Source organism: Citrus clementina, unplaced genomic scaffold (assembly GCF_000493195.1).
Source record: "Citrus clementina cultivar Clemenules unplaced genomic scaffold, Citrus_clementina_v1.0 scaffold_8, whole genome shotgun sequence".
Lineage (NCBI taxonomy): Eukaryota > Viridiplantae > Streptophyta > Magnoliopsida > Sapindales > Rutaceae > Citrus > Citrus x clementina.
Window position 1 is genome coordinate 18,269,181 of NW_006262022.1, and position 19,066 is coordinate 18,288,246.

General features: G+C 34.5%; 1 protein-coding gene across 1 annotated transcript; it reads left to right on the forward strand.

The window, feature by feature from the left end:
• Positions 1-6,421: 6,421 nt before the first annotated feature.
• Positions 6,422-18,908, forward strand: LOC18035487 (serine/threonine-protein phosphatase BSL3). The gene is made up of 21 exons (XM_006424020.2): positions 6,422-7,272; positions 8,074-8,134; positions 8,284-8,362; positions 8,464-8,543; positions 8,640-8,734; positions 8,872-8,971; positions 9,326-9,395; positions 11,001-11,102; positions 11,226-11,307; positions 12,879-13,058; positions 14,065-14,335; positions 14,426-14,654; positions 14,760-14,930; positions 16,344-16,582; positions 16,749-16,833; positions 16,939-17,037; positions 17,120-17,319; positions 17,408-17,483; positions 17,730-17,865; positions 17,957-18,096; positions 18,211-18,908. The coding sequence occupies exons 1-21, from the start codon at positions 6,843-6,845 to the stop codon at positions 18,280-18,282; spliced, it is 2,997 nt and encodes a 998-aa protein (XP_006424083.1). The 5' UTR covers positions 6,422-6,842; the 3' UTR covers positions 18,283-18,908.
• The last annotated feature ends 158 nt before the right edge of the window (positions 18,909-19,066 follow it).

Genomic DNA, 19,066 nt, shown 5'->3' on the forward strand with positions numbered 1-19,066 from the left:
CGTATGTTACTATTATTTCTTATTAATAATGTATCAGTATACTAATTCCATTATAATATACTAATTGATTAATTATAATAATATATTAATTATATATTTGGCTTTTTTATTTTTGATATTTATATTTTTGATTTAAAGGAGGGGCATTTTATGAAAATTTGAAAGTCAATGGGGGCAAAATGGGAACTCTAGGGAAGGAGAGATTTATTCACACCTCTCTCATGAGAATCAATCTCTCATTCCCCATTCCCAAATAGTGGTGGACTCCACAATTCTGATTCCAATTCCTACTTTAGTTTTGCGAAGTAAACGTCGTCAATCATTTTAATTATGAATTTTGATTCTCCAATCCCATAAGTATACTATAGAAAGAAGTTTAATTAGAATTTTCTTCTTTCTTCCAAGTAAACAATCATATTCAACTTCAACTGTCATTTTCTTGGAATAATCTACCACTAATCAATTTTTTTTTTTTTTTGGGATGGCAATACTACTAATAATTAATATATAGTCTATAGCCTTGACCGCCTTTTTCTAATTTCGTTCATTTAGAAGTTCCCATACCGGTGACAAGAAATATGAGTCACAACAATCTTTTCATTAGAAGAGAAATACTAATATTTAGTTTGATACCTACAAAACTTTTTGAGTCAGTCTGGCAATAACGCAATCTAAATAATTATGTTATACATATATAGTTAATTGTGATACACACACACGCACACGCACACGCACACATATATATAAGGTTTAGTTCAACCATCTCCTCGCCTAAATCTTTCTCGCTCATTTTGCCCAAACTGTATCGTATAGCAAGGCGAGCACAATAAAGCCCCAAGAAAAGTCTTATTGTAGTCACCCTATTTTATCACCCAAAGATTTTAAATTAGACACTTTAGTTTAATAGTCATATTTATAATGTACCATAATGTTTAATTCTGCATTACTAGAAATATTGTTTAAAAAAGGAAACTCAGTTGTTGATAGTTTGGCAAATCTTGACTTATTTTGACCATTATACTTCGTTAGATAGCCCGCCTATTAACATTCTTCTTGCGTGAAGATTCTTAGCCTTTACATTAGTGCCGATTTGCAACGTTTTATATCTATATTAACCTTTTATCTTCTTCATCTCTTTTGTGCTCATAAAAAAAAAAGTAAAATAACAAAACAAAGGTCTTTGATGTGAATGGAAATGAACATTACTCCTTAACCATTCATTATTTGTCGCGTGTATATACGTATCATCATAATTGATTTAAGTGTACACATGATAATTAGTGAATGAAAAATGAACAATAACCAAAGAATACAAAAAAAAACTTTCCTAATGCTAGACATACGAGTTCAGTAATGCCTACCAATAATTCATTTAGTGCTATAAATTTTGTTTTAAGTATAAGAATAAGAGGGATTATATTTATAAAACTAGAATAGAGTCTCGCAAGATAACCACACACTAGAGTTATGTTTTGAGAGTGGCTAAATCTTTCAATCATATGATGTCGTTTCGAAAAAGAATTATGTTAAAACTAAAAGCATGACATGATAGTTTGCCGCTCACCACAAAAATAATAATGTTTTAGAGTAATAAGTACTTTCAAATTATTTTTATTTTTAAAGTACCTTCAAATTCGTTGGCATGGATAATCTTGTCCTACGTAAAACGAGAGAATGCAAAGTCTCATCTACAACATCATTTGTCCATGTGGCCATGTCTAGGAACTAGTAGTTTCCACCTCATCATTTGAACTATTACAAGGAAGAATCTTGGTTGGTTGGGTAGGGTTGCCCTAGTCAATTATTCTATTTGCTCCAAACACAGAAGCCTTGTTCTCCATTAAATAATAATAAGGTTGTTGTTATAAAGTTGAGATCGTGTATCGAATTGACCTAATAAATAACGCCGAAAAAATATATTACCAATTTATCACATGGCTATGTAATAATAATAACATGAAAGGTTACATAAATATGACAATTAATTTTTGGAAAATTATCTATCGTTCACTCGTTTTTTCATTGTTTTTAAAAAATACACAATTTTTTTTTTACAACACTCCACCTGAAATTAACATTTTTTTCATTGGTCCACTCTCATTATAATACCGTTAGAACTTTGCTGACATCATAAGGGTAAAATTGTCATTTCACAACAACACAATGGTGGAAAGGTGCAAAATAATATAACTTCAAGTGGAGTTTAGCAAAAAAAAAAGAAAAAAAAATTGTGTATTTTTTAAAAAATGCAAAAAAAAAATGGTCGATGAATAATTTATTTTTTACATTTGAGGGTAAAAAAGTTATTTATATAATATTCCGTTAATTTTTTTTAACAGTCTCCAAACAGAAGTGGAAAAGTGAAAAGAAATATAACTTTAGGTGGATTTTAGTAAAAAAAAAAATTTGTGTATTTTTTAAAAAATTAGAAAAAATGGGTGGACGATGGATAATTTCCCTTAATTTTTATTAAATAACTACATAATCGGTGGCGTGAAAATATTGTCACATGTTACAGTGCTACGTTTTCTACTTGATAAATTTAAAGATAAATTTTGTATTTCAACTTTATTTATAAGTACAATGTGACTAGTTAAAGAAAAGAGTTGGTCTATTAAATTATATAACACCTATATATATTAATACAATGATCTATTTTTTTGGGTTAATTTTTTAAGTCAACCAATATTTTGAAATTGCTTATCCTGTACTAATTTTTCAAACGTTATTCTAAAAACTTGAAAAATGTAGATAATTCAATAAATAAGGTAAGGTAATAAATGAAGCTCGAGGTTTAAACTATATTCATAACAAAGGTAGATATGAAAGTAGTATCACTTAAAAAGAAAATACAATTATCTTGAATAAAAGAATATTTTTCACGTAGAAAAAATTATTTGTATTAAAAAAAAACACAGAAAAAGTAAATTGTATGAATAAACACACAATGAAAACACATAGATCCTGTGTTAAAAAGTAATATAAAAACTTATCATAAGTGTCTTAGATATTATATATTATGTATAATTATCTAAAATAATATCTGAGCCAAAGCCAAAGCCAAAGCCAGCTCCGCCCCATATGTATTTGTCAGGCCGGATCAATGTCACTCCCACGCGCTACTCCGGTCGAGTGCTGTTCGGTTCCCATAGACAAACAAATTAGATTACTACATCAGTACACATGCTGCGTTTACTTTTTGGATTGGATTGAGAATCCTGATGAGTGAGAATCCTAGGATTGAGAGTGTAGAGTGGGAGTGGGAGTATGTTGTTTATTTACACTGGAATGGAAGCATGGAATAGAGATCAGAATCTAATTTATGTGTTTACTTTGTCTTGGATTGGGAGTAAATAGTTTCAAATTACAATTTTATCCTTATTTAAAGAATTATAGTTTTTAATTACAAAACTAATAAAAAATATATTTAATGAATAATATTTATTTTATTATATTTGTAAATTTATTATAATTATTAATATTCTTAATTATGAACAATAAATTATTCATTTTAATATAAAATGAAACCTTATTTTATTTTATTTAATATAATTATATTAAATTTATTATTATATAAAATAATAATATAAGATTATTTAGTACAAAATTAATATTTTCTTAGAATAAACTATTTATTATTATTAATATTAAATAAATATAGTACTATTATTTTTAAAATAAATATAATAATATTATATTTATTAATTCTCTATTAATATAATATTATTTTAAAATAATTTTAACTTAGAATCAATGTAAATTATTATTTAGTTAAATATAATATTATTATTCAAATAAATATAATAATATTATTCAAATAAATATAATATTATTTATTTTATTTTATTAATTATAATATATTAAATTAAATTAAAAATAAAAGGGTAAAAAAGGGAGAGGTGGGAGCGGATTCCCACTCCCACCACCCCCAATGGGAGTCCCACTCCCCACTCCAAAAATAGGTGGGGCCCACGGAGTGGGATTCCCAATCCCTTCCCATTTTGAGGAAGTAAATGCTGAAGTGGGAGAAATCCACACTTTTCACTCCCACTCCAGCAAGTAAACACAGCAATAGTGTCATTGTTAGTTCATTAAATTCTCGGCATGTTTTCGGAAAAAAATAAATAATTTGAAGAGGCATGATTCGTGTCAACTCAATTGTAGGCCCGTAAAAAATGTTATTGTCAAAGCATTCTATTCTATGCAAGGGTGTGTGTGCCTGTATATATATATATAAAGTACATAAATATTTATTATATATATAGTCCTTGTGTGGCTTTTATTGTCAAAGCTTCCTATGTGTGAAATGCCCCTCTTTCTTTTTATTTTCATTTTTTTTCTGAAAGTGTGCTTTTGTCTTTCTATATATAATAAAATCCCAATATATTAATAATATTGACACCATAAAATTTTTATTAATTTATTAAATATTAATATATCGATAAATTAAAAAATATTAATTTTTGAAGGTACTTCTTATTTTTGAAAAATATGAACACGTTTACCATAATTATTTACATCGATTTAATATTTATTATGCTTTATTTGAATAGTAATTAGTTGTCTTACATTGCTAGTAATTAATTTTTTTTAGGGTTTTTATTTTTTCTCTATTAAAGGTAACGTATGGAGCTTGTCTCACACTTGTTACAAAACAACAATAAAATTAGAATTTTGCATTATAAAAAGAGTTAGAGGTGATATTCAATTCTAAATCAATTTCAAGAAGTAGTAATCAACAGTGAAAAAATATTTGATAAAAGTCTCATGACATGTAATGTGAATTTAGTTTTCAAATTAAGTAATTATTAATTTATATAGTAAGTGGGTCCTGTGAGAAAATACAATTTTTTTTAAAAAAATTATTCTCTTATATATTTATCGAATTATTAATTTATCATGTCGGCCTCAAGTCAAGATCGATAAAAACTATTATTTAATTGAGATTATTAATTTATCGAGATTTTACTATATGTGTAAAGATAGATTTCCATATAAATTTATATTTATGATGTTATTTATCTACTAAAATAAAGTTTTTGGTTGTTATGAATGTTTTAGTACAATTTTGCTATTGTTTATCTAAAGTCAAGTTTAGAAACTTGGCTTCACATAGTCCATTTGAAGCTTTGAAATTCTTCTCCAAAGAAAGATAAAGAGGTCAAGTTCTAAATTAGAGGTAATTTTATTCCTAAAATCACGTGAAAAGACTTGAACCCTTGACCTTAAGGATGAGGCAATGAGATAACAATCACTCGGCCATGGAATAAAGGAGTGGTTGACACAAATTATAATGTTTCCAAGAACAAATTTATAATTAACATAATTAACTTCGGCAGAGACTCCGTTTGTGTAAATTTTTAGGGACTTATTAGTAAGGTATCATGTACATTTTTGTATAAATTTTTTTCTCTACCATGGTGCCTCTATGTTTAATTATTGAATTATTAGGGACTTATTAGTAAGGAACTATTTTTATGTACACACACATATAAAGAAGGCAATTCAGTGGCTAATGTTTTGGTATATTGATATTGGGATCCCAGTCTTACAATACATTAAAATTCTCTAATTAAACAACAAATTCACGAGTTTGCAAAGTAAATCCAGAAAAAAACGATAAACTGTGTAATTTGTCAGACGAGATACAGGACCAACTTCGAAATCATCATGAAACATAAATAGGTCGTCGAAAAGAGATCTACTGGATAATTCAAAAAATAATTTGATAACTTACTTAAAAAATACTTTTTGATGGCATAAGGAAGAAAAACTTTTATAAGCCTACTTTCTTATTAAATAAAACTAAAATGAATAAATTATTCAAATAATAACCCAATGCTGACTATAAATGGTCCATGAATATATTTATACGGAATTATAAAATTAAAATTTTTCCAATTATTTTCCATTGCTATATTAGGATTTTTTTCAACTGAAGTCCACTTGATGAGTGGAGCGTGTTTCCATTGCGTTGTCTATTCGTTTTCCTCAGCTGGTGACACATCCCCGAACCACCCGGATTCTACCTGGCGCGTGCTCCACGCGACACAAATCAGTCCCTGGATCACTTCATTTATTAGTGGGAGAAGCGCAAAACTCCTTACAAATAGGGAACCGGTAATCACCGTTAATACAAAAGCTCGCTCCCGGTCATTCTGGCTGCACTACGCCCCGTATCCGCCGTCACTCACCCCGTCCGTACACAACAGTTACCGGTTTCTCACGGTAATAAAATTAAAAATTTAGAAAGATAATAAATAATCAAACATCATTTTGCGCATTACCATCACAACAAACAGATAGACGCTAGATAGATACAGAGAGAGAAAGCGAGAGAGAGAGAGAGACTAGAGAGGATATTAGTTAAATTGATTAAATTAAATTGTTAAATTATTTAATATTTGTTATGAGAGATTATTAATTGATAAATGAAAAATATAACTGTGCACTTTTTCTGTTGTTGTTAAGACTTTGAGATTGTCTCCGTCCCGTTTCTTTTTCTTTTCTTTTCTATTGTTCCTCGACCGCCTCGAGGGTGTAGAAATAGAGAGAGAGAAAATAAAAAAGAAAATTTTAAAATTAAAGAAACCTAAACGAATTTATTCTCTTTAATTTTTCCAAAACAAAATTTCCCGGAAAATCAAATCGAAGTTCTTTCGAATTGAAGATTCCACGATCCCAAAAGGCTAGGGTTTTCGTTTCCCTCACAATTTCTCCGGATTTTTTTTTAACTCAATTCGACGAAGCAGCGCCCATCAGAAATGTTGATCAGAGATGTGCAATTGTGTTGATTTTAGCTCCGATCTCGAAGCTAGGGCCAAGATTATTAGGTTGAAGCAATGGATGTGGATTCGAATATGGTGCCGGAGGCCGATCACGATCCGGCGGTAGAGAAGGAGAATACGTCGGAGGAGTCGATGGAGAGAGAGCAGCTTGCTGACACGGAGCAGCCGAGCGGATCTCCGGCGTCGACAACGTCGCAGTCGCAGCAGCAACCACAACAACATCAGCAACAACAGACGCAGCAGACTCCGGTGGTAGGGCCGAGGTGTGCGCCGACGTATTCGGTGGTGAATGCCGTAATAGAGAAGAAGGAGGATGGTCCGGGCCCTCGCTGCGGCCACACGCTAACTGCAGTGGCTGCTGTTGGAGAGGAGGGGACGCCAGGGTACATTGGGCCCAGGCTGATATTGTTTGGCGGTGCTACAGCGCTTGAAGGCAATTCTGCGGCTTCAGGGACGCCTTCTTCTGCTGGAAGCGCCGGCATTCGTATGCTCTTCTTGATCATTTTATATTTTTTCCGGTTGCTTGTTGGATTATTTAAGTTCCTTTGCCTAGGTCTTTCTTGGGGAGGTTTGTTGTTGCTTGAAATTATGATCTAATGCGAGGTTGAGTGACTTCAAGTTTTGGAATGCAAGTAATTTGTGACGGAATTTGGATATTTTCTGAAAGTTTCTGCTCTTGCTGGTGCCTTTGTTGTCTAAGTTACAAATTGTGAGAAAACTAGATAAATTTAAATGCATATATTTCATTGAGTGAGAATTCCTAATTTTTACTGAAACCAGTGCATTAAAATGTCAGTGTTTGAGAACCATGGTCGTCAGTCGCAAGTTTTTTAATTTTTTGGGAAATTGTAATTTCATTGATGCCCATAAAATTAAAGTTATATTTTGATTGGTTGTTGTTTTTTGTTTATCCTTGAACTGTAATTTTTGTTCCTTTTTGGGCATGGGATAGTGCGATTGGCATTAAAATAAGGGAGCTTGGTTGACTTTTGTGCAGCTTCATAGGCATGTTTGGTTGTGATATTATTTTCGGTGTGTTAAACTAAGCTGTGTAGTCATGTAGAAATTTTGTTCTTCATGTGGAACAATGATTTATTTATTTTTTTCATTTTCCAATTAATTGTTTCTTTGTGTGATAAATGGCATGAGAGGAATAATAGTTTTGTTGATTATTGCTGCTTTTCTGTCTTTCATTGTTTTCTTGAATGGAGGATTTGTTGTGTTTCTGAGTGTTAGTATTTCATGCTTTAAGCTCTCATGACGATTTTGTTTACTTGAATAACAGGGCTAGCAGGTGCCACTGCTGATGTGCACTGTTATGATGTTTTAACCAATAAATGGTCTAGGTAAGCATTGGCAAGGGAATTTTTTTTATCTAATTGGTCTCTGGATGTACTAAAACATTGCAATGTTTTTCTTGTGCTGTGATGTTCTTTTGTGCTCTCTGTGTTAACTAAGAGAAAAAAGTATGCTCATAAACAAATTAATTCTTCAGGATTACTCCATTTGGAGAACCACCCACACCGAGGGCTGCGCATGTGGCAACCGCTGTGGGAACCATGGTAGTTATTCAGGTAGCATACAATTGCACTATCTGGTTTGTTTGCTATTTGTATTTCTTTCCCCATTAAGACTAATTATTAAGTTTCTGCTCGACTCTTCCATTTCAACTTAGGGTGGAATTGGTCCAGCTGGTTTGTCTGCTGAGGATCTTCATGTTCTTGATCTAACACAGCAACGGCCGCGATGGCATAGGTTAGACTCTGAAAATCCCAACCACCCCTCCACAACCCCCCTTTTTGGTATCTTTTGCAATATGTTTTGTTAAAACGGTTGCTTATCTTTTTGTAGAGTTGTTGTTCAAGGTCCTGGACCTGGGCCACGTTATGGACATGTCATGGCATTGGTAGGGCAAAGGTATCTCATGGCGATTGGTGGGAATGATGGTAAGCCACTTCACGATCTGCTCTCTACATCTTTTGTTCATGATATTGACAGTGAAAATGAAGAAGTAGAAGATGAGGGAAATTTTGTGTTGAGATTTGATGGATCTTAAAATTGATATGTGGTTCTTGCTCTCCAGGAAAACGGCCTTTGGCTGATGTATGGGCCCTAGACACGGCTGCCAAGCCTTATGAATGGCGTAAATTGGAACCTGAGGGCGAGGGTCCACCCCCATGCATGTAAATTTCTCTCTCTTCCTTGCAATGCAGCAATGTGTTATCTTAATGAGTCCATTAACTTATCTTTTCTAAGTGACAATGCATATACAGTTTTCCTTTCTTCTTATGTGTGCAAAGCTTTAGTTCTATAGCCTTCATGAGCAGTAAGTTCTGATTATTATGTATAATAGAATCTTTTATTTGCGTTGATGATGGTTAGTTTTGATTATTACATATGACAGACTATTCTATTTGCAATGATGGTGGTTCATGAATTGATTGATTGCATTTTAGTGCATTTTGTCTTTCTTCATTTTTTTTAACCTTATTCAAAGTATATTGAGTTGTTCCACATCTCACCCTTTATGTTTGTAGGTATGCAACCGCAAGTGCCCGCTCTGATGGTCTTCTTTTGCTTTGTGGAGGGAGGGATGCAAGCAGTGTGGTGAGCTAGCATTTCCTTATTCTGGGCAGAAGTATTTGGCGTGGTTTCCTTTTATACTTAAGATTGATTTTGAATTATAGCATAAAGAAATTTGCCTTTTAAGTTGGGATTAGGATTAGAGACATTGAGATAAAGTTGGCTGTAAACTTTTTTGGAATTTCTTATTTTTCAGGGAAGATTTTTATTTTCTCAAAAGTCGAGGATCTGAAATTTTAACTTGCACAATAAAATAATGGATCATCTCATAGTTGATTTATTTTATTTTTATTTTAAACGTGAGCACTTTATTGGTAATTACGTGTAGAAAAATTGGCAAGTATAGAGAGTTCGACCATTGGAAGATAAACTTGGCATGCATTTTGTGGGTACTTTTGGAATTTTTGACTTCTTTAATAGTATATATTTAAGTATGTTCAATAAATTCTATTTTTTTTAATAACTCGTGCTACTTAGAATTAAAAAAACTAGTTTTTCAGTTTTTTTTTTTTTTTCTAAAAGCTGGAGCGGGACCGGTGAGGGTCTGCTTCAGTATCTGTGGTTCTTGATGCCCAAAACTTTTGATGGGAATGGGAATGGGAATGGAGGGATGGTGTAACTGCATAATTTGATGGCGGATGGTTTAACTGCCTTTGGTAAGCTGGTTTATCAAATACCCACCAGTCAGATTGGACATTTTTTTTCTAAATACACTAATCCCTTGGTAAATTGGTGAATTGAAAAATTGAAGGAACAATTTGTATGTGTTCTGAGTGAGGTGGGATTACGTTTTGATATTTGTTCTGGTTTGGATGACTTTCTTATGTTAAGTAGTTCATTTTGGCTTGTCGGTGCTTCTAATAACTATTCCCTCCCTCTTGCTCATGATTTTGTTTTCTGTTACTTCAGGAAAATAACACACTTTTCTTTTGCTGAGAGTTGATTGGGATTGTACCTTTGCATGGCCATATTACTTTTTCAATGCATTGAGGAAGGAGAAACCAATCTTTTTTCTGGATGAAATTGTCTTTCCTAGGAGAATAACTTTTTAACTGGAGTAGGATATCATTGTTGCAAACTCATGCTATTTGTTTTGGAATTTGCTTTCTTTGCTATACCACTTTCTCTTCATAATAAGGTCTCTTATTTCTATTCGTTAAATTGAGTGGAACAAGTATTATAATTTGTTAGGAAAAACTGTCAGATTACTCCTGACATTGTATGGAACCTGTGTCCATTGCTTCTAAGATTGTTTGTTAATTGTGTTAGAAAGGTAGATAAGAGTTGTTTTGTGAAATATAATAGGACAACTACATATGTAAATAAACAAATTCATTCTTGACATCCCAGTATCCCATGTAAATGTAAGTTAGAACATGTCCTACTCTTGATAGAAGTGTGTTTATTGAAATTTTATACTTTTTCTATTTCTCATTGTTACATACATTTCCGAGAATTATCGCTTTCTAGTAGTCCATGCAGTCTGACAAGAACATTACAAATTTCAAGCTCTCCTCTGTCAAGATTGCTGAAATTTTTGTTCCTCATTTATGTAGCGTTTATTGTTGCAATGCATGTGCTATTGATGTAATATTTTGTTGTTTGTTCTGGCTCCTCTGGTTTTTGCAGCCTTTGGCAAGTGCATATGGACTTGCCAAACACAGGGATGGTCGTTGGGAATGGGCTATAGCTCCTGGTGTCTCACCGTCTCCAAGATATCAACATGCAGCTGTGGGTTTTGGTTTTTCTTTTTTCTTTTTCTTTGTGTTTGTACCTTAAAATTTTTATTGCATTCATTCTAGTTGTCTCTTTTGTTCTCAAAAGCTCAACTGCTTTCGCTTACAATGTTTCTAGGTCTTTGTTAATGCACGACTCCATGTGTCTGGAGGAGCTCTTGGAGGTGGACGCATGGTAGAAGATTCATCTAGTGTTGCAGGTACTTGATCTTGGTGTTTGAAATTTTGGACTTTTTGTTCGTTGATGAGCTGTGAATAGGACTTTCTGTTTTTTGGTATGCTATAATAGTTTCACTATTGTAGGTTGATTTCTTGAGTCACTGGGAATTCAAGAAATTGCTGGGGTTCTTTATGTGATATATCTCCTCGTCTCTGTAAACTGATGTATATAGCCATATATTATTAGACATACATGAAATATAGCTCAAACATGTATTTATGTATTTGTGTTATTATATCCTGCATCTAGATGTTATTTATATTACTGAATTTTGGAATGTGTAGATGTAGCTGCTTATCAGGTACTGACTTTTGGAGTTTTGGGCTTATAAATCGTTTTCTCAGCTGTGTATGTTTGAAGTAACAGTTGGGTGAGAAGAATTATATGGTTTGGTGCTGTTATGGTATTTCTAGAAAGTACCAGCCTATAGGCATGTTACCTTTGTATTTTTTATACTACTTAAGATTAGGATCTGTCATTGATGGTGTGAAGGGCAGGGCTGTATAGTTAGACCTTTTAGGTGTGAAATTGGAGTATGGTGATGGTGTTAGTAGGGAGGTGGGGAACAAAGACATTAATGTTAAAGATCATGGAAGAGTGATAAGGTTTCTTAAGGGAAAGAATGATCACCCAAGGAAAAGTTGGAAATAAATTTAGTCTTCACACCACACTTATTTTTGGTGTCATTCCAGAGGTAAGGGTTGCATCACAAATCCTTACTAAGTATACTTTATTGAGAAGTTTCTTGTAGGGCTTGTTTTCATTTACTGAAAGGGCTCGCATGCATGTATATTAATTTTGCAGAATTTTGAGCAATCCTACTCTTTAACTGTATGATGTATCAACATAATTGTTGAGTGCTTCTGCTGGGAAGTGGTTATGAGTGTGATACATTTAAGCATTCAATAAGTTTAATCTCCAAAAAATTCGCTGATAACGATTTGGCCTCATCTTCTATGAGCTCTTAACAAATAGGGAGAGAGTTACTGATTTTTTTGCAAAGTGGCTTTGGAGCTCAAAGCTTGGACAACAACTAGTCTAGGTGTTAAACCCTTTCTTTCTTGTCAACAATCATGTGATGGTTCTAGATGTACCACTCTTTTTTCTTTCCCCTCTCCCTTTGTGCACTAATCACATTGGTGCGATTATTGTGTCATTGGCTTGAGCAAATGGCTGCTATTTGCAATTCTCGCTCTCATTCTCTAATTGTGCCTTGTTTAACATGCTGCTATTAGGATAACATGGACTTCTCTTTCCATTTAGGGAGAAGATATTGATATCATTCTTTTTATTCTTTATTATTTAACTTTGAAGCTGGTGTTATTTAAACTGTTTTAGCTTTATTTCTACTCTCACTGGTATGTTTGTCTGAAATCGATAACAGTTACGCTTAAAGACAAGAGACATACTAATGCACTAGAAATTCTGGAATTATTATTTTTGCTAAGATGATATTAATTCCATTATGTTTTTCATGCTGATTAATGTATGTTTCATGAGATGCTCCACCTGGAGAAATCTTACTGGTCTTTCATTTCCTTCTGTTTTTAGTGTTGGATACTGCAGCAGGAGTTTGGTGTGATACAAAGTCTGTTGTCACTAGTCCTAGGACTGGCAGATACAGTGCTGATGCAGCTGGTGGAGATGCTGCAGTTGAGCTGACAAGGCGTTGCAGGCATGCAGCTGCAGCAGTTGGCGACTTAATATTTATATATGGTGGCTTACGTGGTGGTAAGATTACATTCAACTTTATAATTTTAATTAGTTTTTTCAGTTTTTCCTGTATCTCCTAGAAAGCCATTAATTAAAGAATATTTGTCGTCGTCGTTCATTGCTGTGATAAAAAAGCGTATCACCTGTTTAGACTTTAGAAACATCTCCTGTCATACAGTCCGGTATTGCCAACAGACTTCTGGGTGGAAACTGATGTATTCTGGTTTCCTGATCCCGAGTCTGCCATTTTTTTTTTCCTTGTGGTTGACATATATATGATGCTGAAACATTGACTTAATAAATCTTCAAGTTGTATGTTTATTATACTATTTGGATTGAATTAGTCAAAGAGGGGATGTGTTGGCAAGGGAGAAATAGTCACTTTTCAGAAATTTGGAAGAATCCCTCGATATCAAGTGAGTTTTGTGTCAATTTGAAGAATCTGGCTATGGACATTGATTGATAACAAACTATAGCCGGATTTAGGTTGATGATCAATAGACAATGACTTCAGATTGGAAATGTTTAGATGACACGCTACTAGGGTTGGCAGGAATATATTTGACTTGTTATCTCCAGTTTAAGATTAAGATTTTCATGGGTTGGTGTATTGAATCAATACATGCTGTTGTCCCTTGAGGTTTGACTCTGTTAAAAAAAATCTAGACTTGGGGTTAATTTTTGGGTACTTGGAAAGCAAGGAAAGACTTGATAGCAAATGACTTAATTTCACAAAAAGTTGTCCCTCTACAAGGCCAATACACTTACCTAAATGATAAGAACTGGAACTGACATTTTCTTGCTCTTGCAATGCTAGAATGTTATTTGCTGATTTTCCTTCTTCCTACCCACACCCCCACTGCGGTGCTGCCATGCCCCCAACCCGAAATTTCCAAGCATTCATCTTGGATTTAGCAAGCATGCAAATTGCAGTCAGTCTTAGAAGCTAACAGTTGGCCACATAATGGCGCATAGTATTATCATTGATGGAATGGCATAGTAATGTATTTTTCTTCTGCTTTAGGGGTGTTGCTTGATGATCTCCTTGTTGCTGAAGATTTGGCTGCTGCCGAAACAACAACTGCAGCTTCACATGCAGCTGCAGCAGCGGCAGCTTCAAATGTGCAGTCTAGGTTACCTGGAAGGTATGGATTTGTTGATGAAAGAACAAGGCAAACAATACCTGAAGCAGCTCCCGATGGTTCGGTTGTACTGGGAAATCCAGTTGCTCCGCCAATTAATGGTGATATGTATACTGATATCAGCACTGAAAATGCCATGCTCCAAGGAACCAGGTGACATGGTTTAGTTTCTGTAGCTGTCATGACTGCAATGAATTGTAGGCGTTGCTCTTTGAAAAGTTTCTCATTTGGATTACTGTGCAGGAGATTGACCAAGGGTGTCGAGTCTTTGGTTCAAGCATCAGCTGCAGAAGCTGAGGCTATCAGTGCAACATTAGCTGCTGTCAAGGCACGGCAAGTTAATGGAGAAGTTGAACTGCCTGACCGGGATCGCGGGGCAGAGGCTACCCCTAGTGGGAAACAGATGATTAAACCTGATTCTGCTGGTTCCAATAGCATTGCACCAGCTGGAGTGCGGCTGCATCACAGAGCTGTCAGTATAAGATTTTGACCAGCATGTTATTACCATCACAGTTTTGTCATCAAGATGACTAATTACTTGCAACTTCATGTCTGACATGATCTTATACTTTTTCAGGTGGTTGTAGCTGCAGAGACAGGTGGGGCTTTAGGTGGCATGGTCCGACAGCTTTCCATTGACCAGTTTGAAAATGAAGGCAGGAGGGTCAGCTATGGCACTCCTGAGAGTGCAACTGCTGCAAGGAAGCTATTAGATCGCCAGATGTCCATTAATAGTGTTCCAAAAAAGGTAAACATAGTTTTTAAAACTTGACACTGAACTCCTTTTGACCAAGTCAATGGCTTTGGAGAGCACATAATTTTTTATTTGTTTATTCGTATTGAAAGAGTTGAATGGCTCATTTATCTATTGATGTCAATTGGTCATGTCATCTTGTGTATTTATTTAAAAGCCACTCACTTGTCTTTAATCATGATCTCCTTTATGATTACTAAGAACCTTGTGTCTTTCCACTGGAATTTTGTTAATGATTTGAATTTCAAAGAGAAAGGTCCAGCTTTTTCAGGTTATTTAACTCATCAAATCTGGCCTCAACTGAGGTTTAGTTGTGAATATACATTAGTTTTGGAGGGTAGTAAGACCATTTGTGGAAGATAAAAGTTTTGTAGTCAATGAAGACTGCAATTGATGTCTGTTTAAGCAACAGCAGTGGCTGTCTAAGTTTCTGTCATGTGAAACCTGACAAATGGAGCTTGATGCCCATTGCAAGAGGTGTTATTTATTTCCCTTGTAAATTTGAGACACTTGTATTAGTCTCTTTAATTCCTTTAAAATCATTAAATATCATGGTTTTGGGAACGTTAGGATGCTTCTCGTGTGATGTTCAATGGCTGAATGATGAAGTGTGATTGTGCTCGTTAATACGATTTGGGACCCAAAACTATGATGCATAATTCCTTTTTCTTAACAGTTTTATTCCTTATCATTTGTAGAACATTCTTGTAAATAGTACCTCTAGATTTTGTTTTATATCATTAAGTTCCTTTAGTGGTCTAGGTTAGTGCCTCCACTAGAAATTTGTTTTATAGCATTTCTAGATGTTAAATTCATCTACCTTCAGAGGTTGTGACAGAAGATAGCTTTGTGTTTGCTAAGTCTTCAGATCTTCTAATGTACTAAAAATAATGTCCAACATTGCTTTGTTGCATTACAATTCTCTACTTGCATGAGATGTGAGCTTCGAAAGTTTCATTCTGTACTTAAAGATGACAAGATGTGTTTTATTCCATGGTTCTTTTTGTTGGACAGCAAGAAATATTTGCATAAGATGTGAGCTTGGGAAGTTTGTGGCTCTATTCTCACAGCAATGGGGATGTATATTCTCCGGGTACCATGAATTATCAATTATGCTGTGTCTGAGATAGGAATTGACCCAACTAGAGATTTCCTTATAATATATTTGGTTGACAAATATGGTTGTTCAAACTCAAAATTGTTTTCCTTGTCAGATTCTATTTTTCTTTAATTATCTGATATTTTAGACACTTGATGTTAGAAGAGACAAAGTATTGTTAAATGGTGTACAACTATACAAATATCTTTTGTTAACTTGGGTAACTAGTAGTGCCTCTGCTTGCATGGATCTCTGTTTTGCATAATACATTCAGTAAGATTTTTCCCTTTTTTTTTTTTCTCTCCCAGGTGATAGCGCATCTTTTGAAGCCTCGAGGCTGGAAGCCTCCGGTCCGCCGACAATTTTTCTTAGACTGCAATGAAATAGCAGACCTTTGTGACAGTGCTGAGAGAATATTTTCTAGCGAACCAAGTGTCTTACAGCTTAAGGCTCCTATCAAGATATTTGGTGATCTGCATGGGCAATTTGGGGATCTTATGCGCCTTTTTGATGAGTATGGTTCACCTTCAACTGCTGGAGACATTGCGTAAGTATTTTTGTTATTTTTTTAGTTGCTTATCCTTTATTTTTTTCTGCCTAAATTAACCCTCACGTGTGAGCGACTGATTCTGCATGTTTCTTGTATTATGTGCATGTTATTAGTTCACTGTTGGACATTTTTACGATGCTACTTTTGTATGAATGAATGCCAGGTACATCGACTATCTATTCTTAGGAGATTATGTTGATCGGGGTCAACACAGCCTGGAGACAATCACACTTCTGCTTGCCTTGAAGGTTTTTTTTTTTTTTTTTAATTAATAAATATGGTTTGCAAAATCATTAATCTTTCTGATGTTCGATTTGTCTTGGAGATTCATGCGTGTTATGTCAATGTTGCAGGTTGAATATCCAAACAATGTTCATTTGATTCGTGGGAACCATGAAGCTGCAGATATTAATGCCCTTTTTGGCTTCCGGATTGAGTGCATTGAGCGTATGGTATTGCATTTTTGTATTTCAAAGATGTCTCTTCACTTTTTTATCAACTGTTGAGGTACTGAACTAATGGCTTGCGCAACAGGGTGAGAGAGATGGAATTTGGGCATGGCATAGGATAAACCGTTTGTTCAATTGGCTTCCCTTGGCAGCTCTAATTGAAAAGAAAATCATCTGTATGCATGGTGGTATTGGTCGGTCAATAAATCACGTTGAACAGATTGAGAATCTTCAGCGTCCAATTACCATGGAAGCAGGCTCCATTGTGCTTATGGATTTATTATGGTCAGTGCATGTCTATTCCTTTTCATTTTCACTAATGTTCAGGTTTTATGTTTCATTTTGAATGATGCTTAACTATGCATTCTATTAGGTCTGATCCAACAGAAAATGATAGTGTCGAAGGATTACGACCAAATGCCAGAGGTCCGGGCTTGGTTACTTTCGGGGTGAGTGCTTTTTTAGTTTCTATTTTCATTTTATCATATTACGTTTCAAGTTGAAACTAGTATATATATGCACAAGTACTATAGGCTGCTAAAATCTGTTCACAGTTGTAGTACCACTCTTGTTTCAGTTGTTGCATCAAGGGTTTGCAATGCGCTATTTTATTTGTCAAAGAAAATTTGGCACCTTGTTGTATTTTCTGCTTGGTTTTGTTTATTATGCTCATTTAAGAAAATTCGCTACTGCAGCCTGATCGAGTTATGGAATTTTGCAACAACAATGATCTTCAGTTGATTGTACGTGCACATGAATGTGTAATGGATGGCTTTGAGCGTTTTGCCCAGGGACATTTAATTACACTTTTCTCGGCTACCAATTACTGTGGTACAATGCCTGGCCTTATAAATTATTTATGTAGTATCGGAGCAACACAGATGCTGAGCCTTTTAAAATTTGTTTATTGCTTCTTCTACAGGTACAGCAAATAATGCGGGAGCAATCTTAGTTTTGGGTAGAGATCTTGTGGTGGTTCCAAAACTTATTCATCCTTTACCACCGGCAATTTCGTCACCAGAGACATCACCCGAACGCCATATAGAAGATACTTGGATGCAGGTGCTACTGCCTTTCAGAACATATCTATCTGAACTGTGGTGTGAGATTTTTCCTTTTAATTTATTGTACAAAGGTTCTCAGCACTTATTTGTTTATTGGTTTCAATGAGATCAGGAGCTAAATGCTAACAGACCTCCGACACCTACTCGAGGCCGTCCTCAAAATGATCGCGTTGCTTTTATGTAGTCATCTGTCTCCGTACAATTGCTTCCATATATTCATTCCAGGCTCATGCTACCACCTGGAGTTTCTGGTGTTCTGTATAGAGCATGATGCCATATACGGGAATTCTTGAACATGCATGCTATATCTGTTACGCATGACATTTGAAGGCTTTCTGAAATTTTGGTTTTCGCCCCCACATGGTAGGCCTTGAAATGACAAACGTAACTTTCGAGAACCAGACTGCAGGCAGAGGAAAGGATTTGTTTGGTTGATGCACAACAAAATTGCAGTTTGTAACATCCGCCTCTTGTAAATTGAGCCACATGCAGCAGGTAGATTGTCAGTCATTGGTTGTTTCTTCTTCTCATGGGTTGGTAGTGCTGGGTATTTTTCTCATTAGATTTTTTTTTTTATCTATTTTTTATCCCTCGTCTTAGGTTAATATATTCCTTTTTCTTTTAACTTCATGAGGACGCGAGGTCCTTGTATGTTATGGTGAGATATATATAAAATCTTTGTGGGCATCCTTGTATCATAGAGGTGTTGCTTCGTGTAGTTGTCAATTCTGCTTTGTACAATGTAACAATCGTGTGAAGATAAGAAAACATTTTGGTCTTTGATATATTATTTTGGAAGTTTTGATCATAGTGTCCTTGTTTCCTGGAAGAATTTACAGTTCAGAACGTTCAATCTATTTGGTTTTGGAAATTTTGCTGTTTTCTAATTAATGTTGAAGAATGATATGAACAATTCAAATGTTGAAAGGTGAATAAGCTTAACGCTCTTCGCATGGGTGAAAAAACTG